Here is a 27710-nt window from a genome sequence, read left to right on the forward strand (position 1 = left end):
ACCTTGTAAGGTCAGGCAGAGGTTCCAGCCCTTAAAATGACGATTGCAAAATGTTGGAAATATTGGAGACCTTGCACAACTGGGTCCCTGCCATTTTTGGGTGGGTTCTGCTGGAGTGAAAGCAGGAGTCTGGGAAGCCCTGGGAAATTTGGGGTCAATGATAGGTTGCCAGGAGTTCTTGGTTTTATAAAAACTGAGGTAGGGTTAAAAAGAAATGAGAAGATTTTATGTGGTCGTTGCAATTGTATTACAAATTTTTTGCTAAGAAAGCTTTAAAAAATCAAATCAATGCTGTCAAAATTAGTGTGCACTAATTACTTAGTATTATCAGCAGGCACAAATATATGAGTGTAGCCCTTCACTATTTCAGGCACACTGTTTAGGGCTGTCTTGCTAATAGAGAATGTTATCTTCCCTGACCAAATGACATACTTGCTATACAGATACCATAGGAAAAGGACAAAGTGTATATAAGCCAGAAAGAAGATTGTGTAGTTTTGGATTGGCTCACTTTAAAGCATAAATCTGGTTAGAAGGAGCCAATTATGTTCAATTACTTACCAATCAAAAAAATAGAAGTTTTTGATCTTATTAATGTTGATGGTAAATTAACTTATTCCAAATGACAATTTAATTGATATTATTTGAATTTGACATTTTAACAATCATACATGGCAGTCTGGAAAACTAGCAAAATCTATCGATCAAAAATGGCCTCAAAATGTGAAAGCAGGTAATTACAGGGACTTTGTAATTAAAACAATGAATATATACAACTTTCCTTCACTTGTAGTAGTAGGGGGAAAAAAATTAGTACATGAAAGCGTGAAGGGTAAATCCAAAAGTTGAAGGCCCAAAATTGGTGGCACAATTCTAAGGTGTATGCTGCTCTGGAACATTTTGAATTTTTACATTAAAATGATGCATATTCTGGCTAACTTTAAGTACTTTTATACTTCTCATTTATTACATTTTTATTTTAAAAAGGAAAAACAAAATGGCATTTGGATTTTTGATGGACCAAACTATCAGTTGCTCAAAAGTTTTCTCAACCTCCCATTTCACTGCCCCAGTTGACCAAGGCACCCGACCCCATCCAGACACAGTTCACAGAGATTCTGTAACCCATCCCAACTCTCTAACTTTTCACAAAGAAATTTTGCCAAATCATAGGGCCGAAAGCGCGTCCCAAATCCACGTGAACAAGATGGCGGGACCTCAGGCAGGATATTACCAGCAGCCAACTGAGTATGGTGATCCACCTCTTAGAGGGCTGGCAGCTTTGCAGCCTTGGCAGCGCCACCAATAGAGGTTGCTGCTGCTGAGGCTGCAGGAAGAAGAGGGTGCCTCCATGTTGAGGTGCCCTCAAAGGCCAGATAAGGATTTTTGGTTTAATGTGCAAGCCCCGACAATTGGAGGGGCGAACCAGCGTCATCAGAGCCGCAGGGACAGCCATTGCTGCCGGGTGGGGGGACGCCCCTGTGGGCCATGAAGCAGCCATAATAGAAAGCTGCCCCCCACCCCCGGACCTCGCTGGGAGGCCACCATGGTTTACCAGTTGGTCTTCCCACGCGGCGGGGACTCCTCCCAACGCTGGTAAAATGCCGGCGGGGGTGGGAAGTGGCCATTAATTGACCAATTAATTTTTTTAATTGGCCGCCCACCTCTGGTCGGTGGGCATCTGCGCCACTGCCTTTCCCGCCATTTAGAATATCCCGTGGTGGCAGAAAGATGTCAGTCTCCCCTCCCAACACCTTTCGCTGCCATTTTATGAGGCCTCCCATCTCCCAGCCCATTTTCAGAAGGCTGGTAAAATCCAGTCTACTGTCTCCTTCAAGCCTACAGGGTCATACTAGGACTGTTCTCCACTCCCTTGCTAATTCAACCTGGAACGCTTCTCCACCACCAGCCGAGTTGAACTGATACTCTGCCTCCACTCACCCCATTCAAGTTGTCACTTTGTCAGCTCCCCCCATTCCTCTACGTTTTATCTCTTTACTTCTCTCAGTTAATGCTGGCATTCTGCCTTCGGCACCACCCTCAAGTGCCTTTTCTAGCTCAATGCTGTCGCAAGTGACTGCCGGGTTAGTACAAGAGGATTGTGACACTTTTGCATTGTAAGAAAATGTGAGAGCCAATTTTTCACATTGGAAGATCTCATAAACAGCAAGTGAGATAAATAATAGTTGGTCATGATACCAGGAGAGCACCATACGCTACTTTGAATAGCACTGTACTCTACTTCTGTGTCCACCTGAATGGGCAGAGAGGGCTTTCAGTTTATGTAATACAAATCAAATGAATGTAGATTGTATCTGAATTTTGGATGATTTAATATTGTGATGTCAGTGATGGCTGACCTTGAAGAAACCACCTCTGTGGCAGAATAAAAGTATATGTTTAACCACACCTGATTGTCTAATGCTGAGAGAGGTAATGAGACAAACTTGGAAGAATAAAGACTTGCATTTATATAGCACCTTTCATGACCACTGGCTGTCCAAAAGAACTTTACAGCCAATGAAGTATAGTCACTGTTGTAATGTAGGAAACGTGGCAGCCAATTTGTGCACAGCAAACACCCACAACCAGCAATGTGATAATGACCCGATAACCTGTTTTACAATGTTGATTGAATATAAATATTGGGCCAGGGCACAACTCCTTAGTTCATTAAAGTAGGACCATGGAATCCTTTTAAACCTAATTGAGAGAGCAAACAGGACCTTAGTTTCATCTGAAAGACAGCACCTCCAACAGTGCAGCACTTGCTCAGTTCTGCACTGGAGTGTCAGCCTTGATTTCTTGCTGAAGCTCTGGAATGAGACTTGAACTCACAGCCTTGTGACTTAGAGGCAAGAGTGCTACCAACTGAGCCTTTGAGTCACAATAAGTAATGCAATGGGACATCTGCTTGTAGACATTTATTGCAAACAGTGGAGCTATAGGATTGGTTTATTCTGTTTTATTTTTCCCCTGGTATTTGATGTCATGACAGACATTACCTAGGGCACCCCATAACCTTCATAATGTTGCTGCACAAGGGCGTATTAACAGTTGCAACATAATCATTGCAAGTTTATCAAGTGATAATATGTTGTCGATTTCTAGGAGGTATCACAGTCAGCATATATTAAATAGAGGATATTACATAGAGGATAATGAATATCAGGGAGTGATTATAAGACAGTAATCTAATCAAGAGATTCAGATGGTATCATAAATCATAAGGGTGAAAGATAAGCAGTTTGAAGCCATCACTTGAATCGAAGTTTCATTCCCTGGCACTCTTATTGTTTCTAATATGAGGTTTTAATGTGCGTGTGCCCGCTTGCACATAGTTGTGCATGGGGGGAGGTGGTGTTTAGTATGGAGATAACTTCTGTGCCTACACTGGCTGCTCATGTGGATAGCAGTTGTCTGTGTTCGCATACCTGGTGCCTAATGATGCTCACACAAGTGGATTAGCAACTATGATTTCACTGCTATACTTTTGTCCTGAAATAATCTAAAGTAATCAAAAAGTTTCGTTTAATTTTGTAAAAACAGGTTCACAAAAGAATGTCAATTTATTCTGAAATGATTCAATTAATTGCTGTGCGAGGGGAAATATTATGCATGTCTGATTTTACACCTCAAAATAATTCCAGAAACCTAATGTTAGAACTAATGAAGCAGCAGTTAGTATATCTAAACATCGCTTACATCACACTATTCCAGTCATTACCTAGGAAAGCTCAATGTTCAGTCAGATTATCTTTCTTGTTAAATTCCAGATACTGCCTGATAATCCAGTTAGCTTGTTTCAATGAACCATGGTCTCACCAATCAGTTTTTCCAGATATACTAATTTTCTGCTTGAATATATTTTCATTTTTAATTACAAATTACTATGTCTTTTTAACTACTGTATAACAAATACAAACTTTAATTACTTTGTTTTATTATTTGTTCATGGGATGTGGGCATCATTGACAAGGCCAGCATTTATTGCCCATCCTTAATTGTCCTTGAGAAGGTGGTGATGAGCAGCCTCCTTGAATTGCTGAAGTCCATGTGGTATAGGCACTGCCACAGTGCTGTTGGATAGGGAGTTCCAGGATTTTGTCCCAGCCACGATGGAGGAACAGCGATGTATTTCCAAGTCAGGATGGTGTGTGACTTGGAGGTGATCTTGCAAGTGGTGGTGTTCCCATGCGTCTGCTGCCCATGTCCTTCTAGATGATAGAGGTTGTGGCTTTGGAATGTCCTGTCAAAGAAGACTTGGCTGCAATGCATCTTGTTGATGGTATAGACTACAGCCACGGTGTGGCAGTGGTGTGTTACGGCCATGTCGTGTGATGTGGGTAGTTCCCACTGTCCAACTCCCCTCCTGACCACCCCAAGTGTTTTGTTATTAAGGTTTGACCCCTTGGTGTTTTATTTTTCAAATAAACAGACAAGGACATATTTTCTTGTTGGTTTAAAAAAAACCAGAAAATCAGTTGTTTATTGATCAATACGCCTTATCCCGAAATTGTCGCAACTGCATCCACTCATGCATTCACTCGCACACTCTCCCTCAAGAGGAGACAGATCGAGGGGGAAAAAAAGAAAGTGATTTTTTTAGTGGGGGGCACAGGGAGGTCCCGATAAACCTGTTAAATTCTCTTGGAATTCTTGATGGGTGCAGGTCTCAGGTGATTGTAGATCTCTCTTGATTGAAAATTCAGTTGAAGTTGGTGGGTCACTTCTGGTTCACTGCAGGCTAGTGTAGATGTAGGATTCTTCAGCAGGGCATGTGTCTTCTGGCTTGTTGGATGTTGCTCTTTTTCTCTCAGGCTTTCTCTCTTTAGGCTGTCTTTTTTTTCAGGTAAAGCTGTGTTACTTCTCACCTCTTAGTAGTAGATGTTCTGATCTCTTCCCCATGGTGATTGCACAATGGCCCAGGATTTGGCTACTTCACACCTTCTTTGTTTTAGAAGAAGAAAGTTTTAGGATGGGGTGCAATTGACACCTCTTAGCTTGAAGATTTGTCCTTTGCCTTTGTCAGATGGTTTGAATACACAAAGGCCAATCCTTTTTCTTCGGTGGCCATTTTGAACCATTGTTCACTTTTTAAAATCAAGGTTAATTTTTAAAAAGACAGTCAGTTTTTATAACTCTTCCGAGTTTAGTCCATGATTGTTGTATCATCCTACTTCTGGTGTGCATGACAAATGGAGGATTGAATGTTTAAGGTGGTGGATGGATTGCCAATCAGGCGGGCTGCTTTGTCCTGGATAGTGCTGAGTTTGATTGTTGTTGGAGATGCACTCATCTGGGCAAGTATTCCATTACATTCCTGACTTGTGCCTTGTAGATAGTGGAAAGACTTTGGGAAGTCAAGAGATGAGTCACCCGCTGCAAAATACCCAGCCTCTGACATGCTCTTGTAGCCACAGTATTTATGTTGCTGCTCCAATTAAGTTTCTGGTCAATGGTGACCCCCAGGAAGTTGATGCTAGTGGGTTCAGTGTTGGTAATGCCATTAAATGTCAAGGGAAGGTCATTAGATTCTCTCTTGTTGGAAATGGTCATTGCCTGGCATTTGTGTGGCATGAATGCTACTTGGCACTTATCAGCCCAAGTCCAGATCTTGCTACATGAGGGCAGAGACTGCTTCATTATGTCAGGAGTTGCAGATGGAACCGAACACTGTGCAATCATCAGCGAACATCTCCACTTCTGACCTAATGATGAAAGGAAGGTCATTGATGAAGCAGTTAAAGATAGTTGGACCTAGGACAGTATCCTGGGGCTGAGATGATTGGTCTCCAACAACCACAACCATCTAGGTATGGCTGCAGCCAGTGGAGAGTTTTCCCCTGATTCCCATTGACTTAAATGTACTAAATTTTTATGTTTCTATAATTATCTTATCACTTTGGTCAATTTTAATTTAAATCATCTATGCTTTATAATGTTGCCTCCGGGTGGCTGGCATTTATTGTATTTTTCTCTCAATTCATTTGTTTATTTAAACAGATGTGTTACCTTGACATTAGTAATATCATCTAAATTTTATAAGGTAGCTTATTTAAAATCTTCCAACTTTGAAATTAGGCATTTCTTTTCTAATATTCATCATTAAACCTACATTCCAAGAAAACATTAGTAAAGCTTACATACAAGATTGTACTACTGTGAGCATAAAATAAAAACCCATTAGTGTTTCAAATGTACATTTGATTTTTCTATCCCCCAGGCTGTATGTGGGATGTGCCCATTTTGCAAGCTGTCATTCTGTGATATCATTAATGATGATACTTCAGTGAGTTAGTTTCAAGAAGAAACTCCTTCTCCCTTCCAACTCAAGCAATCCTGATTCACAAATCTTTTCTACCTCTTTTTTTCTCTCCCACTTTCCCACCCTACCAAATAAAATGCTAAAAGTAGCAGGTGAATTATTTCACATCATTAGCCTGTTAAGCACTTTAGTAAGCAAAGTATTTTTAAAGTACGTCTTCAAAGCTTTTGTTTTCAGTTTTCACTTCCTGCTAATCAGTGAGTGGCAGCTAATCCATAGAAAGCACAACACCATTCACCCATTCATGCCTGTGCTGCTACTGGCTTTTCTTCCAGAGCTGTTGGCCCAGATTTCCCTTCCCAGTACAATTGCCAGTGGAATTGTGGCCCCATGGTAGTTGGCACTGACCCTGTTGAAATGTCTGGGGTTCACATTATTGAAATATTTTTGGCAGGCTGCCAGTAGCATTCTCGCCTGCATCAGGGAACTCACCAGTTAGAAGATGAATCAGCAGGAAATGGCTGCTGCAGAGGGAGTCAGAGACCTGCAACAGCTCCAAAGGAGCAGGTAGCCTTGAAGAGGAAAAATTTGTCAGCCTCTGATTAAATGCTTAAAATCCATCGATTGCCAATCCTGCACTCACCAGTTAAACCTTTGTCTGCATTGTGCCTGACTTACCAATGTCTGCTCTGTTCCAGTATTCTTCGTATCCAGGGTTACTGAGGGATAATAATGGGAAATCTCAGGTATGACATCATTCAGCCAAAATTGCCTCATTTAAATGCACCCACTTGTATGAGTAGTTGTGGCATCCAGCAGAAACAATGCTAAGAAACCATAGATCTGCATGAAGGGTCCCACAATCTTTCACCTCCACCTGCCTCAGTACCATCACTAAAACAGCAGAGATGCAGAGGAAGTCCCATTTCCCTGCTTTTTCCTCATATTTTCTTATATGACTATTTCAGTTGTGGCTCAGTTGGTAGCACTCCTACTTCCAAGTCATAAGGTTCCGCGTTCAAGTCCTGCTCTGGAACTTGAGCACAAAAATCAAAGCTGATAGTGCAGTATCCAGAGTGCTGGTCTGCCCTCTCAGGTGGCTGTAATAGAAGAGCAGGGGCGTTATCCCTGGTGTCCTGGCCAATATTTATCCCTCAATAACACAAAAAAAGTTGACCTGGTTATTATCACATTGTTGTTTGTGGGAGCTTGCTGTCTGCAAATTGACTGCTGCGTTTCCTACATTACAAAAGTGACTACACTTCAAAAGTACGTCATTGGCTGTAAAGCGCTTTGAGACATCTGGTGGTCATGAAAGGTGCTATATAAATACAAGTCTTTATATTTTTCCTTTTTGAATACTTATCCAATTCACTTATAAATAATCAATAGCCACTTATGATAAAGTATTCCAAGTCCTAACAAGGCCCTGTGTAAAAAAATTGTTTCAACTATCCCATGATTCTTTGAATGATAATCTTGAGCCCATGTCTCTCATTGTCAATTCACTGAAAATAACCCTTCTCTCAAAATCTTTCATAAATTTGAAACTCTCTGTTAAACCCGTGTTAACCTGCATTGCTCCATTGAAAAAGGCTTTTGAAAAAATTATATCTTTTCAATCCTAATACAACAGCACTGAATCTTCTCTCTACACTTTAATATCCTTTCTATAATGGGATGCCCAATGCTACATGCACTGTAGCCCTAAGAAATACGTTGTACAAATTCATATTCAGTTCCTTGTCCCATTCATTTCTCCAGAATCAGTTTTGTTTTTTTATGATTTTTCTACCTGTATTCTCATCTTTCAATGTCTATATAGCAACGCCCTTAGACCTCCTTGTTCTGCCACAATGTGAAGAATCGCACCATTTAGCATGTACTTTGCTTTTTGTTTTTCTTATTTCCCTGCATTGTAGTGCATTCGCCTCCTATCTGTTCAAAATGCTAAGCTACCTACATTCTACAGTTTCCCTCGCAGTCACCATGCCTCCTTAATTTGTTATCAGCAAACTACGATATCACCCGGACTGGCCATGGCGATCCCGCCCCACCTACCTCTGTTCCGGGGTTCCAGAGCTGGGCCTGGGTCTGAGGTCTCTGCAGTACCGGTGATGGCCACCACTCCTGGTGGCGCTGCCGATACTGCTGAGCTGCTGGCCCTCAGATTTTTAAAGGGTCAGGGATCGTCCCTCCTGAAACTTTGATTTAAAAAGACCAGAAGATTGCTCCAGGGGGGCATGAAAAGGCAGAGGCGGCATTCCCCTTGATTTTCGGCCTGGCGTCTCCCCTGCATTTTCGGCCTGGCGTCGGGAATCCCGCCTCCAGCACAAAATCCAGCCCAATAATGTTTTGGTCTGTTTATTTCTGGTTAGCAAAAAGAAATTATATATAAACTGTAATTCATTTATATTTCAATTCTGCTTAGGCCCAAGTAGTATATGGGGATTTAATACTTCATTTTCATTTGAGTGATATTCAAGACTGTAGCCAGTCACCTCTGGAAAATAAGAGAGACAATGCAGAACCATTGCGCCACTCTCTTAATTAATAGCAATTTTCAATAATTATATGAAAATAATGGGGGCAAAAATTTGCCCAGATTTTGTGTCAAGAATAATGGCGAATCTAACAGTGCTCACCATTTTTACGAAGTAAATCGGACAGCAATTTCAAGAGTACGCGCATGCAAAGTTAAACACAGATCTCTGGAAGTTGCAATGTGTGTTATCCTGCTTCCCCACACATTGCGCTTTACCAGTACCTCAACGATAGCCTCGGCATTGAAATTAATGTAAGAGCGTGAAGTTGGGTTACTTATCTCCTATATACCCGCTTAACATGGCAGAAAGGTTAGGGCTGGTGCATACAGCTGTAAGTGAATTTTTATTGGTGTGATCTGTCATAATTCTTGCTGAACAGCCTCGCTGGATCTGAAAATTAAATTTTACCTGTGCATTGCTTCTGAAGTTAATTAGTTTTGAAGATCTTAAAGAATATATTTTTTCTTTTACTTTTTCTGTCTGTCTTATCTCTCTCAATCATATCCTTCTTTTCCAATTCTTCTTTTGCTTTCTGGATATGATTTAAGTGTAATTTATAATTCCTGGTTTAGATTCATCTTGTCTTAGTAAGGATTCTTCAATCTGATCGGTTGAAGAGTCATGCATTTTCTTGCCCTGCTCACAGATGCCCAATGACAGCAATTCTCCCAGCCCTGAGATGGCAAACTTGGAGGTGGGGTGCTGGGAAAATGGGGAGAATTGTGTCGGGACATCTCCCTGATGCATTCCTGCCACCAGGGAGCTCTCCCAGGGACAGGCTGGGAATCGGATTGACTTCCTGCTCCATGGAGATGGGCAGCCAATTATGCTAGTTAAGGCCCTAATTAGGGGTGATTTTGTGATTTTGCGGCCCCCTGCTGCATATGGAGGCTGCCAGCTCAATGGAGATGATCTCCTTGCGGCAAGCCAGAGGGCTCTTGGAGCTGGAGGCTTCATGCCCCATTGATGGGGCCACGAGCATGTAAGACCACGATCTTGGCTGAACCCAATCGATTGGAGAGATTTCCCCTCCATCCTCATGGACCTACCAGCCTAGGTATAGTTTAGTTCTTCAGTGCTGTGCAGGGCAGTGAGGCCACCTTCATGCTGAGGTGCCCTCACAGTCCCTGTCCTGCCTCAGCAGTGTCCACCTCTCCCAGGGGGCTGTCGAAGCTCCAGAGCTGCCGGCCCTCTGATCAGGCCTGCAGCATCAAGAGCTCACCACTGTCCTTCATAGGATGGTGGACCCAGAGGCGGACAATTAGAAAGCCGTCTCCCGGATGATTGCTGAGCCAATTTCCGGCAAGTGCGGGTTCGGGACCCCCATTTGGTTCCACATCAGGGTCTGAAACCCTCTGGAAAATCCAGCCCCAAATCTTTGCTCAAAAGATCACACAAACTTTCTGGACTGCTGTCAGCATAGTGAACGCTGAGCACCATTCCTTTGCTGCTGATTACAAAATCTGGGTCATTAAAATTGCAAAATTAGATTTGTATTTCCACTCATGAAAATGACTGAACTGATGGTGATGTGGTCAGCTTCATTTGTGCAAATACAAGTTTTACTTTACTGTTAATAATCACACATGAAATAGACTCATAGCTAAAGCAGTTAATCCAGCGTAAACTGGAGAATTCTCCTGCTCATTCACATTAACTTCAGCAGAAGAGCCACAGCATTCTCAGGAAACAGTGTAAACACCAGAAGATTACTATAAATTTCACCCTAGCCCTTCCACTCCCCCGACTCTCTCATTCTCCCGGTTAGGAAATGCATCAAGTGTTACAAAGATGACTTTAGATAAAGATAGTTGAATGTTGCATGGAGCATGATAGTTCCTGAGCTGGTGGAATAATCATATCAAGGGTCAATAGATTGGAGAGCAAGGTAGGTGTCCTGGAGTTTTGTTCAGTTTACTTTTGTGATTTACAGAGAGAAATAGATTGAATAGACTCCATGATGGAGCATATTTATACACAGAGAATTGTTAGTGCCTGGACGTTGTTGATGCACAGATCATTGCATCGTTTAAAAGAAAGGTGAGCAAAAATCCGAACCAGGGGAATATTCAGATCTTTGGGTAGGGAGCAGGGCAATAGGATCAGTTCTGGATTGCTCTAGCAAAGAACCAGTGCAGATACAATGTGCTGTGTGGTATCCCTCTATGCTGTAAACTTATACGATTCTGTGGTCTGGGAAGGAGCCAGGCTTGGAAAGCTGAATGGCCTATTCTTATTCTTTCTCATTGGATATCCTAAGTACACCTTAGGAGTACATACCCGAGAGTTGGGAAACCATGTGCTCAGCATTGACATGAAAATATTGTCATGATAGTGCTCACAGGTACTGCCATTTGTTTCCGATAAAGATCTGGACCTACACCATGGCACAAGTTCAGATTTGCTCAGCTAACGTTTCTTTGCATGTCTCCAAAGTTTAGGATAAAACTTGACCATTTCTCTACAGAAGCAGGTTAGATTAGATGAACAAAATATCTTCAGATTAGCACAATGATTATGTTACTGGTCTAGTAATACAGGGACCTGGACAAATGATCTGGAGACATGAATATTCTTTAAAGTGATCTGGGAGTGCAAGTCCATGGCACCACAGTTGGCTCAGCTGCACAGGGGCACACAAAAAAGACTGGAAGAGCAATAGTGATAGGAGATTCGATAGTTAGGAGAATAGACAGGCATTTCTGCAGCCACAGATGTTAATCCAGGATGGTGTGTTGCCTCCCTGGTGCCACAGTCAAGGATATCACTGAAAAACTGCAGAGCACCTTGAGGCGGGAGGGTGAACAGCCAGCAGTCATGGTCCACATTGGTACCAACGACATAGGCACAAAGAGGGATGTGGTTCTGCAGTCAGAATTTAGGGAGCTAGGTAGGAAATTAGCAAACAGGACCGTAAAAGCAGTTATCTCAGGATTACTCCCAGTACCACGTGCAAGTGAGTATAGAAATAGGAGCATAAAGCAGATGAATGCGTGGCTGGAAAGATGGTGCAGGAGGAAGGGCTTTAGGCTCACGGGACATTGAGAGCAGGCTCTGAAGGAGATGGGACGTGTATAGGCCGGACTGGTTGTGGCTATAACGAGATCTGATTCAAACAAGGGCAAGACTGGGTATTAAATATTCCTGGAAAGCAGGAGGGATGGCAGTTTTGATTAAGGAGAATATTGCAGTGCTGGAGAGAGAAGGGGTTGAACTTTATTAACGCGCTTTGAATACGGCGGCCTTCCGACACCGCGCAGGTGCCGGTGCCATTTTTAAAGGGCTTCAAGCCCTTATGAACAAATTAAATTCTAAAAGTCACACTGTGGGCAAAGTAAGCAGAAAACATTACTGACAGAACGAGGCTCCTCCTCCACCCCCACAATGGCCATTTCATGTTATTTACACACCTGAAACCTTCTTCTTCCTAATCATCAACTTTTCACCCTGAACTTTGTAATTTTGCCCCTCAACCCCTTCCCATCATCCCCACAACCAATGGAAAAGGTTTTCCCCCCCTCCTGCCCTGACAATTTCACTCCTTCCCCCTCCCCACCAGTGTCTCGCCTCGGAACTCTGTATGGCACGCAAGTTGCGGCCAGCTCCTGTAATATTGGCGTGGAACAGCTGCCGGGACAGGGTAAGTATATGTAAATTTATGTGCATTGATTTAACAATTTAAATGAAGGCCCCGCCGCCGCTCGGCAGCGGGGCCGCATCGAGGCCTCACCGCTGACGGTAAAATGCAGTAGGGCCTTCTCGGCATTGGGGGTCGTGGCGGGCCACTCCCGAAAGTATTTTACGGGCCTCCCTCCATAACCCCTGACGTCGAAGGGCTGGTAAAATTCAGCCCAGGATGTCTCAGAGGGGTTAAGGACAGAATCTATTTGACTAGAGTTAAGGAACAAAAAATGTGCAATTACATTGCTCAATGTAGTCTATAGGCCACCAATTAGTGGGAAAGATGCAGAGGAACAAATTTGCAAGGAAATTACAGAGAGGTACAAGCCTTATAGAGTAAGTATAATAGGGGAATTTATCTGAATATAGACTGTGATAGTAGTAGCGTAAAGGGCAGAGAGGGGCAAGAGTTCCCAGAGTGTGTTCAGGAATATTTTCTACAACTGTATGTTCCCAATCCAATGAGAAAGGAGGCACTGCTAGATGTGGTTCCTGAGAATGAGGTGGGCCAAGTGGATCAAGTGTCAGTAGGGAAACATTTAGGGGTCAGTGATCATTGTATCATAAGGTTCAGGTTGGTTATGGAAAAGGACAAAGAACAATCCAGAGTAAGAATAAATAACTGAGGGAAAGCCAACTTCAAGGGGTTAGAATGGATCTAACAGATAAATTGGAATCAAAGGTTGGCAGGCCAAACAGTAACTGAACAATGGGCTGCCTTTAAAGAAGAGATCGTTCGGGCACAATCAAGGTATATTCCCAGAAAAGGGAAAGGTAGAGAAAAAAAAATCCAGAGCTTCCTGGATGACTAAAGAGAGAGAGATTAAGATGAAGAAGAAAAAATGCGCTTTTGACTGCTGTCAGATGGAAAGTACAACTGAGAATCAGGCTGAATATAGAAGCTTCAAAGCGGATGTGAAAAAACAAATAAGAGAAGCAAAGAGAGAGTATGAAAAGAGACTGGCAGCTAACATAAAAGAGAATCAATCCAAAAGTCTTCTATAGACATATAAGTAATAAAAAGGTGGTTAAAGGAGGAGTGGGGCTGATTACGGACCAAAAAGGATATTCTGGCATGGAGGCAGGGAGCATGGCTGACGTATTAAATGAATACTTTGCATTGTCTTTACTAAGGAAGAAGATGCTGAGCAGGTCATGATGAAAGAGGAGGTAATTCAGACATTTGAAAGGTTTAAAATTGATAAGGAGGAGGTATGGATAAGCTGTCTGTACTTAAAGTTGATAAGGCACCAGGACTGGATGAGATCCATCCACAGATACTGAGGGAAATGAGAGTGGAAATTGCAGAGGCTCTGGCCATAATTTTCCAGTCTTCCTTAGACTCCGGGGTACTGCAAGCGGACTGGAGAATTGCAAATGTTACATGCTTATTCAAAAAAGGGTATAAAGATAAGTCCAGCAGGCCAGTCAGTTTAACCTTGGTTTTGAGGAAGCTTCTAGAAACGATACTTTGGGACAAAATTAAGTCACTTGGGCAAATGCGGATTAATTAAGGAAAGCCAGCACGGATTCGCTAAGGGCAAATTGTGTTGAACTAGCTTGCTGGAGTTTTTGATGAGGTAACAGAGAGGGTTGATGAGGGTAACGCTGCTGATGTTGCATACATGGACTTCCAAAAGGCATTTGATAAAATGCCGCAAAACAGACTTGTGAGCAAAGTTATAGCTCATGGAATAAAAGGGACAGTAGCAACATGGTTATGAAATTGACCGAATGACAGGAAACAGAGAATAGCGATTAATGGATGTTTTTTGCACTGAAGGAAGGTTTGTAGTGGAGTTCCCCAGGAGTCAGTGTCCTTGCTCGTCCTGATAAATATTAATGACCTAGACCTTGGTGTCCATGGCACAATTTCAAAATTTGCGGATGATAAGGAACTAGGAAGCATTGTGAACTGTGAGGAGGATCGTGTATAACTTCAAAAGGACATAGATAGGTTGGTGGAATGGGCGGACAAGTGGCAGATGACATATAATGCAGAGAGGAGTGAAGTGCTTCATTTTTCGAGGAAGAACGCTGACAGACAATATAATGTAAAGGATACAATTCTAAAGTGGGGTCAGGAACAGAGGGATCTGGGTGTATATGTGCAAAAATCATTGTAAGTGGCAGGGCAGGTGGAGGGCGCATTCAATAAAGCATGGAGCATCCTAGCCTTCATTAATAGGTATGTAGAGTACAAAAGCAAGGAAGTTATGTTAAACGTGTATAGAACACTTAAGGGCAGCACAGTGGCGCAGTGGTTAGCACTGCAGCCTCACAGCTCCAGCGACCCGGGTTCAATTCTGGGTACTGCCTGTGTGGAGTTTGCAAGTTCTCCCTGTGTCTGCGTGGGTTTCCTCCGTGTGCTCCGGTTTCCTCCCATATGCCAAAGACTTGCTGGTTGATAGGTTAATTGGCCATTATAAATTGTCCCTAGTATACGTAGGTGGTAGGGAAATATAGGGACAGGTGGGGATGTGGTAGGAATATGGAATTAGTGTAGGATTAGTATAACATGGGTGGTTGATGGTTGGCACAGACTCGGTGGGCCGAAGGGCCTGTTTCAGTGCTGTATCTCAAACTAAAACTAAAAAACCGAAAACATTTGTTCGGCCTCAATTGGAGTATTGTATCCAGTTCTGGGCGTCACACTTTAGGAAAGATGTGAAGGCACTTGAGAGAGTGCAGAAAAGATTCATGAGAATGGTTCTAGCGATGAGGAACTTCAGTTACGCAGATAGATTGGAGAAGTTGGAACTATTTTCCTTGGAGAAGAGAAGGCTGAGAGGGGATTTGATAGAGATGTTCAAAATCATGAGGGTTCTGGACAGAGTACATAGGGAAAAACTGTTCCCATTGGTGGAAGAATCGAGAACAAGAGGGCACAGATTAAAAGTAATTGGCAAAAATAGCAATGGCGACATGAGGAAAAACTTATCACGCAGCAAGTGGTTAGGATCTGGAATGCACTGCTTGAGAGTGTGGTGTAGGCAGGTTCAATTGAGGCATTCAAAAGGGAATTGGATTGTTATCTGAAAAGAAAGAATGTGCAGGGCTATGGGGAGAAGACGGGGAGTGGCACTTGGTAAATTACTCCTTCAGAGAGCCAGCACAGACATGACGAACTGAATGGCCTCCTTCTGTGCTGCAACAATTCTTTGATTCTGTGATATGAGTTCAAATCCCACATGGCAGCTGGGGAATTTAAATTCAGTAATGAAATAACTCTGGAGTAAAAAGCTGGTATCAGCAATGGTGACCATGATACTACCAGATTGTCAGAAAAGCCCATCTGATTTACTAATGTCCTTTAGGGAAAGAAATCTAACATCCTTACCCGATCTAGCCTTTATGCAACTTCCCTCTAAAATTGCCTTGGAAGTTGTATCAAATCGCTACGATAAACAATAAGGGTCGCACAGTGGCGCAGTGGTTAGCACCGCAGCCTCACAGCTCCAGCGACCCAGGTTCAGTTCTGGGTACTGCCTGTGTGGAGTTTGCAAGTTCCTCCTGTGACCGTGTGGGTTTCCGCCGGGTACTCTGGTTTCCTCCCACAGCCAAAGACTTGCAGGTTGATAGGTAAATTGGCCATTATAAATTGCCCCTAGTGTAGGTGGGTGGTAGGAGAATGGTGAGGTTGTGGTAGGGAATATGGGATTGATGTAGGATTAGTATAAATGGGTGGTTGTTGGTCGGCACAGACTCAGTGGGCCGAAGGGCCTGTTTCAGTGCTGTATCTCTAAATAAATAAATAAATAAAATAAGAATAAAACTTGGTTTCAACCTAAGCACCAGACAAAAGTATGCACAACCCAGTCAACCCTGCAAAGTCCTCATACCTTTCAGCCAACATCCCAGGCACCTCCATCACTATCCAAAGGTGGCGGCACAGTGGTATACAGTCAGGAGGGAGTTGTCTTGGGAGTCTTCAACATTGACTCTGAACCCCATAAGTCTCATGGAATCAAGTGAAACATGGACAAGGAAATCTCCTGCTGATTACCACCTACTGTCCTGTCTGAACTGATGAACACCACTTGGAAGAATCACTGAGAACAGCAAGGGCACAGAATGCACTCTCGGTTGGGGACTTCAATGTCCATCACCAAGACTGGCTCATTAGCACCACTATTGACCAAGCTGGCCAAGTCTTGAAGGACATATCTGCCAGACTGGGCTTGTGGCAGATGGTGAGGGAATCAACACAAGGGAAAAACCTGCTTGTCTTCACCAATCTACCTGTTGTGGATGCATCTGTCCATGACAGTTTGGTAGGAATGACCACTGCACAGGCCTTGTGGAGGACGAAGAGCTGTCTTCACACTGAGAATACTTCCAACATGTTGTGTAGCTCTACCACTGTGCTAAATGGGATAGCTTCAGAACAGATCTAACAGCTCAAAACTAGGCACCCATGAGGCTCTGTGGGCCATCATCAACAGCAGAATTGTATTCCATCACAATTTGCAACCTCATGCCCTGGCATATCCCTCATTTTACCATTAATATCAAGCCAGAGGATCAACCCTAGTTCAATGAGGAGTGCAGGAGAGCATGCCAGGAGCAGCATCAGGCGTACCTAAAAAAAAGGTGCCAACCTGGTGAAGCTACAACTCAGGACTACATGCATGCTAAACAGTGGAAGCAGCATGCTTTGGACAGAGCAAAGTGATCCCACAATCATCGGATCAAAACAAAGCTCTGCACTCTTGCCACATCCAGTCATGAATGGAGGTGGACAATTAAACAACTACTGGGAGGAGGAAGAAGTGGCTCCACAAACATCCCCATCCTCAATGATGGCAGAACCTAGCATGTGAGTGCTAGAGATAAGGCTAAAGTGTTTGCAGTCATCTTCAGCCAGAAGTACCTATTGGATAATCCAGCTCGGCCTCCTCCTGAGGTCCCACCATCACAGAAGTCAGTCTTCATCCAATTTGATTCATTCCACGTGATATCAAGAAACCATTGCTTACAATGGGTACAGCCCTGACAATATCCCAGCTAAAGACTTGTGCTGCAGAAATAGCCATGCCTCTAGCCAAGCTGTTCCAGTATGGCTACAACACTGGTATCTGCCTGACAATATGGAAAATTCCCCAGGTATGTCCTGTCCACAAAAAGCAGGATAAATCCAATCCGTCTAATTACCGTTCTATCAGCCTACCCTCAATTATCAGCAATGTGTTGTTGATAATACTACCAAGTATCACTTACTCATCAATAATCTGCTCACCAGTGCTCAGTTAGATTCTGCCAAGGCCACTTGGCTCCAGACCTTATTAAAGCCTTGGTTCAAACATTGACTAAAGAGCTGAATTCAAGAGGCGAGGTGAGAGTGACTACCTTTGACGTCAGGGCAACATTTGACCAAATGCAGCAGTAAGGGGCACTGTAAAAATTGAAGTCAATGGGAATCGGGTAAAAACTCTTGACTGGCTGGAGTCATACCCAGCACAAGGAAAGATGCTTGTAGTTGTTGTAGGACAACCATTTCAGCCCCAGGACATCGCTGCAGGTGTTCCTCAGAGCAGTATCCTAGACCCAACCATCATCTTGTATGTTCTTGCAATAAATTCTCAGGCCAACATCTTTGAACTTCCCTGGAATTGTGGATAAGACAGGGAATGTTGCATGTTTTAAGAAGATTGCAAAAGCAATTACGTATAATTTTTGCAGCTGATTTTTGACCATTGGAAACAACATATTGATCTGGTTTTCTTTATTAAGTTATTAATGAGAAAAGGCTAAAATGTTTTGATGAGCTGAATTATAACTGGAATTCAATGGATTAAGAACCGTCGTCAAATACAGTGTTTCAAGCTGTGTGCCATCCAATAGCAGTTTCCAGCCAAACATTACTGATTAGAAAAGTAGATGTAATACCAGCATCAGCATTTACCTATCTAACGTTGATCAACTTCAGTTGAGTCTATACAAGTGTTCCAAAGTGAATAGAATACATGGGGAGGTGGTGGCATAGTGGTATTGTCACTGGACTAGTATTGCTCTAGGGACATGGGTTCAAATCCCACCACAGCAGAAGGTGGAATTTGAATGTAATTAATAAATCTGGAATTAAAAGTTAGTCTAATGATGGCCATGAAACCATTGGCGATTGTTGTAAAAACCCATCTGGTTCTCTAATGTCCTTTAGGGAAGGAAATCGGCTGTCCTTACCTGGTCTGGCCTACATGTGACTCCAGACCCACAGCAATGTGGTTAACTCTTACATGCCCTCTGAAATGGCCGAGCAAGCCACTCAGTTGTACCTAACCGCTACGAAGTCAATAAAAAGGAATGAAACTAGACGGACCACCCGGCATCGACCTAGGCACCGACAACGGCAAACCCAGCCCTGTCGACCCTGCAAAGTCCTCCTTACTAACATCTGGGGGCTTGTGCCAAAGTTGGGAGAGCTGTCCCACAGACTTGTCAAGCAACAGCTTGACATAGTCATACTCATGGAATCATACCTGACAGGCAATGTCCCAGACACTGCAATCACTATCCCTGGATATGTCCTGTCCCACCGGCAGGACAGACCCACCAGAGGTGGCGGGACAGTGGTCTACAGTAGGGAGGGAGTTGCCCTGGGAGTCCTGAACATCGACTCCGGACCCCATGAAGTCTCATGGCATCAGGTCAAACATGGGCAAGGTAACCTCCTACTGATTACCACCTACCGCCCTCCCTCAGCTGATGACTCAGTACTCCACCATGTTGAACAGCACTTGGAAGAAGCACTGAGGGTGGCAAGGGCACAAAATGTACTCTGGGTGGGGGACTTCAATGTCCATCACCAAGAGTGGCTCGGTAGCACCACTACTGACCAAGCTGGCCGAGTACTAAAGGACATAGCTGCTAGACTGGGTCTGCGTCAGGTGGTGGGGGAACCATCACGAGGGAAAAACATACCTTGTCCTCACCAATCTGCCTGCCGCAGATGCTTCTGTCCATGACACTATTGGTAAGAGTGACCACCGCACAGTCCTTGTGGAGACGAAGTCCCGCCTTCACATTGAGGATACCGTCCATCGTGTTGTGTGGCAGTATCACCGTGCTAAATGGGATAGATTTCGAACAGATCTAGCAATGCAAAACTGGGCATCCATGAGGAGCTATGGGGCAGCAGCAGAATTGTACTCAACCACAACCTGCAACCTCATGGCCCGGCATATCCCCCACTCTACCATTACCATCAAGCCAGGAGACCAACCCTGGTTCAATGAAGAGTGCAGGAGGGTATGCCAGGAGCAGCACCAGGCATACCTCAAAATGAGGTGTCAACCTCGTGAAGCTACCACCCAGGACTACTTGCATGCCAAACTGCATAAGCAGCATGCAATAGACAGAGCTAAGCGATCCCATAACCAACGGATCAGATCTAAGCTCTGCAGTCCTGCCACATCCAGTCGTGAATGGTGGTGGACAATTAAACAACTAACTGGAGGAGGTGGCTCCACAAATGTCCCCACCCTCAATGATGGGGGAGCCCAGCACATCAGTGTGAAAGATAAGGCTAAAGCATTTGCAACAATCTTCAGCCAGAAGTGCCGGGTTGATGATCCATCTCGGCCCCCTCCTGAGGTCCCCAGCATTACAGATGCCAGACTTCAGCCAATTTGATTCACTCCACGTATTATCAAGAAACGACTGAAGGCACTGGATACTGCAAAGGCTATGGGTCCTGACAATATTCTGGCAATAGGACTGAAGACCTGTGCTCCAGAACTTGCCTCACCTCTAGCCAAGCTGTTCCAGTATAGCTACAACACTGGCATCTACCCTGCAATGTGGAAAATTGCCCAGGTATGTCCTGCACACAAAAAGCAGGTCCAACCCGGCCAGTTACCGCCCTATCAGTCTACTCTCAATCAACAGTAAAGTGATGGAAGGTGTCATCAACAGTGCCATCAAGCAGCATTTGCTTAGCAATCACCTGTTCAGTGATGCTCAGTTTGGGTTCCGCCAGGGCTACTCAGCTCCTGACCTCATTACAGCCTTGGTTCAAACATGGACAAAAGAGCTGAACTCAAGAGGTGAGGTGAGAGTGACTGCCCTTGACATCAAGGCAGCATTTGACCGAGTATGGCATCAAGGAGCCCTAGCAAAACTGGAGTCAATGGGAATCAGGGGGAAAACTCTCCGCTGGTTGGAGTCATATCTAGCGCAAAGGAAGATGGCTGTGGTTGTTGAAGGTCAAACATCTGAACTCCAGGACATAACTGATGGAGTTCCTCAGGGTAGTGTCCTAGGCCCAACCATCTTCAGCTGCTTCATCAATGACCTTCCTTCTATCATAAGGTCAGAAATGGGGATGTTCGCTGATGATTGCAGAATGTTCAGCACCATTTGCGATTCCTCAAATACTGAAGCAGTCCGTGTAGAAGTGCAGACCTGTACAATATCCAGGCTTGGGCTGATAAGTGGCAAGTAACATTTGCGCCACACAAGTGCCAGGCAATGACCATCTCCAACAAGAGAGAATCTAACCATCTCCCCTTGACATTCAATGGCATTACTATCGCTGAATCCCGCACTATCAACATCCTGGGGGTGACCATTGACCAGAAACTGAACTGGAGTAGCCATATAAATACCATGACTACAAGAGCAGGTCAGAGGCTAGGAATTCTGCGGCGAGTAACTCACCTCCTGACTCCCCAAAGCCTGTCCACCATCTACAAGGCACAAGTCAGGAGTGTGATGGAATACTCTCCACTTACCTGGATGGGTGCAGCTCCAACAACACTCAAGAAGCTCGACACCATCCAGGACAAAGCAGCCCGCTTCATTGGCACACCATCTACAAACATTCACTCCCTCCACCACCGACGCACAGTGACAGCAGTGTGTACCATCTACAAGATGCACTGCAGCAACGCACCAAGGCTCCTTAGACAGCACCTTCCAAACCCGCGACCTCTACCACCTCGATGGACAAGAGCAGCAGATGCATGGGAACATCACCAACTGCACGTTCCCGTCCAAGTCACACACCATCCTGACTTGGAACTATATCGCCGTTCCTTTACTGTCGCTGGGTCAAAATCCTGGAACTCCCTTCCTAACAGCACTGTGGGTGTACCTACCCCACATGGACTGCAGCGGTTCAAGAAGGCAGCTCATCACCACCTTCTCAAGGGCAATTAGGGATGGGCAATAAATGCTGGCATAGCCAGTGACGCCCACATCCCATGAATGAAAAAAGAAAGAAATCTTCCTTGTTCCATATTTAGGGCTTGTTTTATGAGCAAAGGTTACTTAGTGGAAATTTTTGATCACTCATGACAGATCAAAATATAGGAGAACATTTTTTGATCATTAGTTAAAGACAACTGCTGGGGTATGCAGATGGAACACAAATCAGTAAAATGAAATTGCTATGTGTGAATCCTATTGGTGACATTTCTCAGAACATGGTACAGAATTGTTCCCAGTGTAAGCAAAGCCCTACTTGCTGTATTGTTATCAGAAACATGTCAAAACAGCACATTGCATTCTTAATATAAAGGAATTTAAATGCTCCTGTATTCTACAGTGCTGTCAACTTTGCTAGAATTTGAACATGTATTCAGCATGAGTACAGTTATAGTGCCCCTTCCAAATATGGTTAGAACGCAAGCCTGCTAGTTAGAAAACAGTGTATACTTATTTGCAAAGTGTGCTTTAGAAATATCAGATTTTATCAAATACTCATCAGAGAAGAAAAATTCAACGATTCTTACTATTGGTCTGAAAACATACTGATCACTCATTTGAGAACATGACATACACAAAGGGGATCTTCTAGGCTTACGTTTAAATCGTCTGAAACGATTTATTCACTGTTTCTGAAGTGAATTGAAGCTGCCCATGTTTGTTTCTTTGCGAAATGGATAATCTCTTTAACTGGATTTATTTAAAAAAGTAATACTTTAAAATTACTTTTAAACAAATTGCATTGGATAGGTCTACAATAAGTCTTCTTCTTTGGCCTCCTTATCTCGAGAGACAATAGGTAAGCGCCTGGAGGTGGTCAGTGGTGTGTGGAGCAGCGCCTGGAGTGGCTATAAAGGCCAATTCTAGAGTGACAGGCTCTTCCACAGGTGTTGCAGAAAAATTTGTTTGTCGGGGCTGTTGCACAGTTCGCTCTCCCCTTGCGCCTCTGTCTTTTTTCCTGCCAACTACTAAGTCTCTTCGACTCGCCACACTTTAGCCCCGCCTTTATGGCTGCCCACCAGCTCTGGCGAACGCTGGCAACTGACTCCTACGCCTTGTGATCAATGTCACAGGACTTCATATCGCATTTGCAGACGTCTTTAAATCGGAGACATGGACGGCCGGTGGGTCTGATACCAGTGGCGAGCTCACTGTACAATGTGTCTTTGGGGATCCTGCCATCTTCCATGCGGCTCACATGGCCAAGCCATCTCAAGCGCCGCTGACTCAGTAGTGTGTATAAGCTGGGGATGTTGGCTGCCTCGAGGACTTCTGTGTTGGAGATACGGTCCTGCCACCTGATGCCAAGTATTCTCCGGAGACAGCGAAGATGGAATGAATTGAGACGTCGCTCTTGGCTGACATACGTTGTCCGGGCCTCGCTGCCGTAGAGCAAGGTACTGAGGACACAGGCGTGATACACTCGGACTTTTGTGTTCCGTGTCAGTGCGCCATTTTCCCACACTCTCTTGGCCAGTCTGGACATAGCAGTGGAAGCCTTTCCCATGCGCTTGTTGATTTCTGCATCTAGAGACAGGTTACTGGTGATAGTTGAGCCTCGGTAGGTGAACTCTTGAACCACTTCCGGAGCGTGGTCGCCAATATTGATGGATGGAGCATTTCTGACGTCCTCTCCCATGATGTTCGTTTTCTTGAGGCTGATGGTTAGGCCAAATTCATTGCAGGCAGCCGCAAACCTGTCGATGAGACTCTGCAGGCACTCTTCAGTGTGAGATGTTAAAGCAGCATCGTCAGCAAAGAGGAGTTCCCTGATGAGGACTTTCCGTACTTTGGACTTCGCTCTTAGACGGGCAAGGTTGAACAACCTGCCCCCTGATCTTGTGTGGAGGAAAATTCCTTCTTCAGAAGACTTGAATGCATGTGAAAGCAGCAGGGAGAAGAAAATCCCAAGAAGTGTGGATACAAGTACACAGCCCTGTTTCACGCCACTCAGGATAGGAAAGGGGTCTGATGAGGAGCCACCATGAATTGTCATACATTGTACTTTTTCTTGGCATTGCTCTTCCTTAAAAATTCATCAGTTCCTGCTATAATTCACTTTAAATTCCAGGATATGCAGATTGATTTCTGTGATCTTCATTATGCTGTCGTTTACATAATATTACGAAACGCGGTGGAGCTATACCTGATTATATAAGGAGGAATTCATGTTCTTATTTTTTCTGTGATTTAATAAGATTTTCTAACCAACTATCGTAGTTTCACAGAGCACTACGTTTGGATTATTAGATAATAGTAAGCAGTTTGAGTGCTCCAAGATAAAAGTAATCAGAAACTTGCACTAATTTCACTTTCAACAAACCCAGGCATAATGCCCTTGATATTTTCATGGAGGTTGAGGGGGAGGCCAAAAACAGCTGAAGAACCCGGCAAGGTTCGGGCAGTTCCTGCCGTCCAAATTGACAGCCAGGGCATAAGCTAAGAGGGAGAGCCAGCGGTCGGCAGCTTTAGCCAGAGACGCTTGAGGACACTCCCTGGCGATTGGGAAGGGCGAAGGATGACAATCGTTGAGGATGGGGAAATAGAGGGGATTGCGGCAGAGGATACGAAGATACCGTGGTGGGGTGGGGAAGTGAGGACATTGCAGCGGGGGTAAGAGAGAACATTGCGGCAGGCAAAGAGAAGTAATTGCGGTGGAGTAAGAGAGGACATTGGGATGGGGGGATAAGTGAGGACATTGCGGCGGGGGAGGGGAAGAGAGGTTATTGTGATGGGGATAACAGAAAACATTGGCATGGGTGGTAAGTGTGGACCTTGTGGCAGGGATAAGAAAGGGCATTGCGGCGGGGAGGGGAAGAGAGGACATTGTGGCTGGAGAAGGGGATGTCAGCAATTGGATGGGGTGAGGAGGGGTGGAGAAGGCAGCTGGAAGGCTGAAGGCTTCGTTGAGGGTCTTGGTCAGCACTCCTGAGAAACCCATGCAACCATGGTGAATTTTACATCAGGCTCACATTTGCACTATGGTAATCAGATTTAAATATTTAATTTAATTTAAATATTTAACCTGTGTGTAGCAGGTTAGATCGTGTTTCACACATTTGATGGTTTAAATCCACAACCCTGCCCATGTTTGTTTCACTCATAAAATTGAATGGCAGTCCCCAACATTCTCTTGCATGTCATATGAATATTAATATCAAGATCAATGACACCATTTCAGCATCTCAGTAAATTTGTCGAGCAGCTACATAGAATAAATCTCCTGTTTGTGGTATTACTAACTATTGATTGTTGAAATCTGCATAACTATCTAGAATCCTATCTTCATTAGCTGAGGAGCAGGAATGCGGTGTGTGAAAGTTCTAATGTCTATCATTAAAATGTTTAGAACCATAATGGAAGGAAAGAGGGAGGGGCTAGTATTGCTATCTCATTTTAAATCTAATACTAAGTTTATTTTTGTGCCCATGACCTCATGTCTACTAAGAAGTGAATTGAAACTGCCCATGTTTATTTCACTCATAAAACTGAATAGCAGTCAGAAAAGAGGAAACGATCCTCTCCTACGTCTGGCTGGAACTGAGCCCAGTTCCCAGAAGTGAAAGATGATGTTCTATAGTTCTGCCAGTCCATCAAACCCCAGGAGCCTCGTATTGTGGTTTTGTGCTTATCTGCAAGTCCTTAGTATGTCATTGGATCCAAAAAGGGGAAAAAATGGATTGGATTAATTTCGATAAATACTAATGAGCACTTAAGTAACAATGTGGTTTGTAAATATTTGAAAGCAGAAATAGGCTTTTCGTTGTTTGCTCAACACTAGTAGTTCTTTTTGGAAAAGAAGTTCGGTGATTCTGATCAATTCTTTCCATTTGTTTCTAGTCTCAAGAGGCAGTCCAAACTGAAGAAGAGGATGGCACTGGCTTTCCAGGGGCCAGTTATATTGCAATTGCTGATTTATCAAAGGTAAACATCAGGTTAACATATAGGAAATTATAAAATAAATATAATTTAATTGCTATCATTTTTATTGGAACAGTAAAGTGCTGATTAGAAAAAAAATTCCTTATTTCTGCATTATGGAAATGTTCTGGCAGTTTAGCTGGCATTGTTGAATTCTGTGCTGCTAGAAGAATCCAGAACGATAGCTCAGCAACTCCTAACCGCACTGTAAGCAATCAGTGAAATTGTGCGGAATGCATCGTAACTCGACACTAGGAAAACTTACCAAATGTGCATTTCTCTTTTAATTGCTAGTAAATTATTGCACTGTGGGGAAGAAAATGTTGATGCCGTACTATGTACACAAGGCATGTACGCAAACTTCTCAGTTCGCAGAATAAGACCCTGTGTACGTTTAGAAAATAGTTTTCATACAATAAGTTAAATTCTGACTTGGTTCACATCTTTGGATGAAAATACAGATCCGTGTTTCTACTAAATAAAAGTGCTTACCATTTCAAGTATAAAAATGGGCTCATGAGAGAATTGAAATATAAGTAATAATATACAACACATGTGGGGATTACCACAACGTGATGTAAATATTGTTTCATGCACATGAGATGTGGAGGTGCTTCCACCTGAGTTAATAAGCTGAATGGAACTAGCTCCCCATGAGCTACCGGTAGTTGAAAATAAATTCAAACAGCTGCGGCAGCTTTCAGCAGCGAGTGCCAGTGGTAACCATAGCAACAATCATCTGCTAACTGCTGCTGAGCTTTCTGCAGCACCAGACAAACAAAGCCTGCTCGTATAGAATACTGATTCATGGCTGCTGTTAGAGTGCTCAAGCATCTTACCTGTTACATGGCAATCATACATAATGCTACCTCAGAGGGCTTTGTTTCAAACAAGAAAAAAATACATCAAAATAATTAATAAAGGGAATTTGTTTCATATAAAAAGATACTGAAATTAAAGCTGTTAAATACAATGTTTGCTCCAAAAAACCTAGTTATTTTACTTGAGACTGTTGAGGGTGGAATAAATACCATTTTCAACATGTTCCCGAGCAGGATTCTTTCTCTGCAATCTAATTTCATGATGTACGTTAAATCCACCAATTAAACAGTCATGGTTGTGTGTTTTATAATTTTAAATGTATATAGATAAAATATATGTAAAAAGACATAGTAAAAAGACCATTATTGGTCCAGTATAGGAACAGAGTTTGATTGGAGGTGGATAGAGCATGTATCTGCAGTCTACTCATTAAAATTCTGAATTCTAGCCCTAGTTTAAAGGTAGGAATATTACTCTGCTCTAGATTAACATTGACAAAAATACATTTTCAGTTATCAGAATGTTGATAATGGAATTGCAATAAAAATGATTCTGTGCCCCCCTGAACAATATTAATTATGCAACAGAATGGCTCTCAGCTAACAAAAGGTATTTTACTTGTTTAACTTTCTTTGTTTCACATTTAGTACTCTGCATTAAATTGTTGAAAGAGCAGCACCATTTTATATGTGAACTGAAAACTTTAGATTCTAAATGCTCCATGTTTAGTATGCACAAATTGTAAGGAACATAGAGGTTAGAAGGAAAGGCAGAGGAAAATGGTGATCAAATGTGAACACTACTGGACTTGTTAGGTAATAGTTTATCACTAGACTGTCGATTTTAGTCCTGTTCTACAGATAGCCTCTAAAGAAGGCCTTGAATTTTTTTCTCCCGATTATAATAATTCCTCAATCATTGCATGCAAGCAATAGTTTAATAGAATTCAATGGCAGCCCGGTGGTTATTTGTAACAATTGGTGGTGTAGGGGAAGAGGAGCTCTTAAATTGCCATACAGTGCAGAGCTTTTAAACCAATCGACAGTATGTTGCTCATAGGTTAATTGTACAGTGCAGAGGTCTTATACCTATCAAATAGTATAGAGCTCTTAGACCAGACATACAGGGTGAAGCTGTCAGACCAATCAAATAGTATGTAACTTTTATCAGTCGTAGGGAAAATGCTAGAATCTATAATAAAGGATGTGATAACAGGACACTTAGAAAGTAATGGTAGGATTGGGCAGAGTTAACATGGATTTACG

The 27710-nt window shown here is 43.3% G+C and overlaps 1 protein-coding gene across 4 annotated transcripts in view; it reads left to right on the top strand.

Annotated features, from left to right (window-relative positions):
- Positions 1–27710, top strand: part of kiaa0586 (KIAA0586 ortholog) — a 654782-nt gene that overhangs the window by 492047 nt on the left and 135025 nt on the right. For all 4 annotated transcript variants that reach the window (XM_068039229.1, XM_068039231.1, XM_068039232.1 and 1 more), the window contains exon 20: positions 25543–25626. In XM_068039229.1, the coding sequence (XP_067895330.1) occupies positions 25543–25626 (84 nt within the window). The remainder of the gene's footprint in view (positions 1–25542; positions 25627–27710) is intronic.

The sequence above is a fragment of the Heterodontus francisci genome, chromosome 9 (assembly GCF_036365525.1).
Source record: "Heterodontus francisci isolate sHetFra1 chromosome 9, sHetFra1.hap1, whole genome shotgun sequence".
Lineage (NCBI taxonomy): Eukaryota > Metazoa > Chordata > Chondrichthyes > Heterodontiformes > Heterodontidae > Heterodontus > Heterodontus francisci.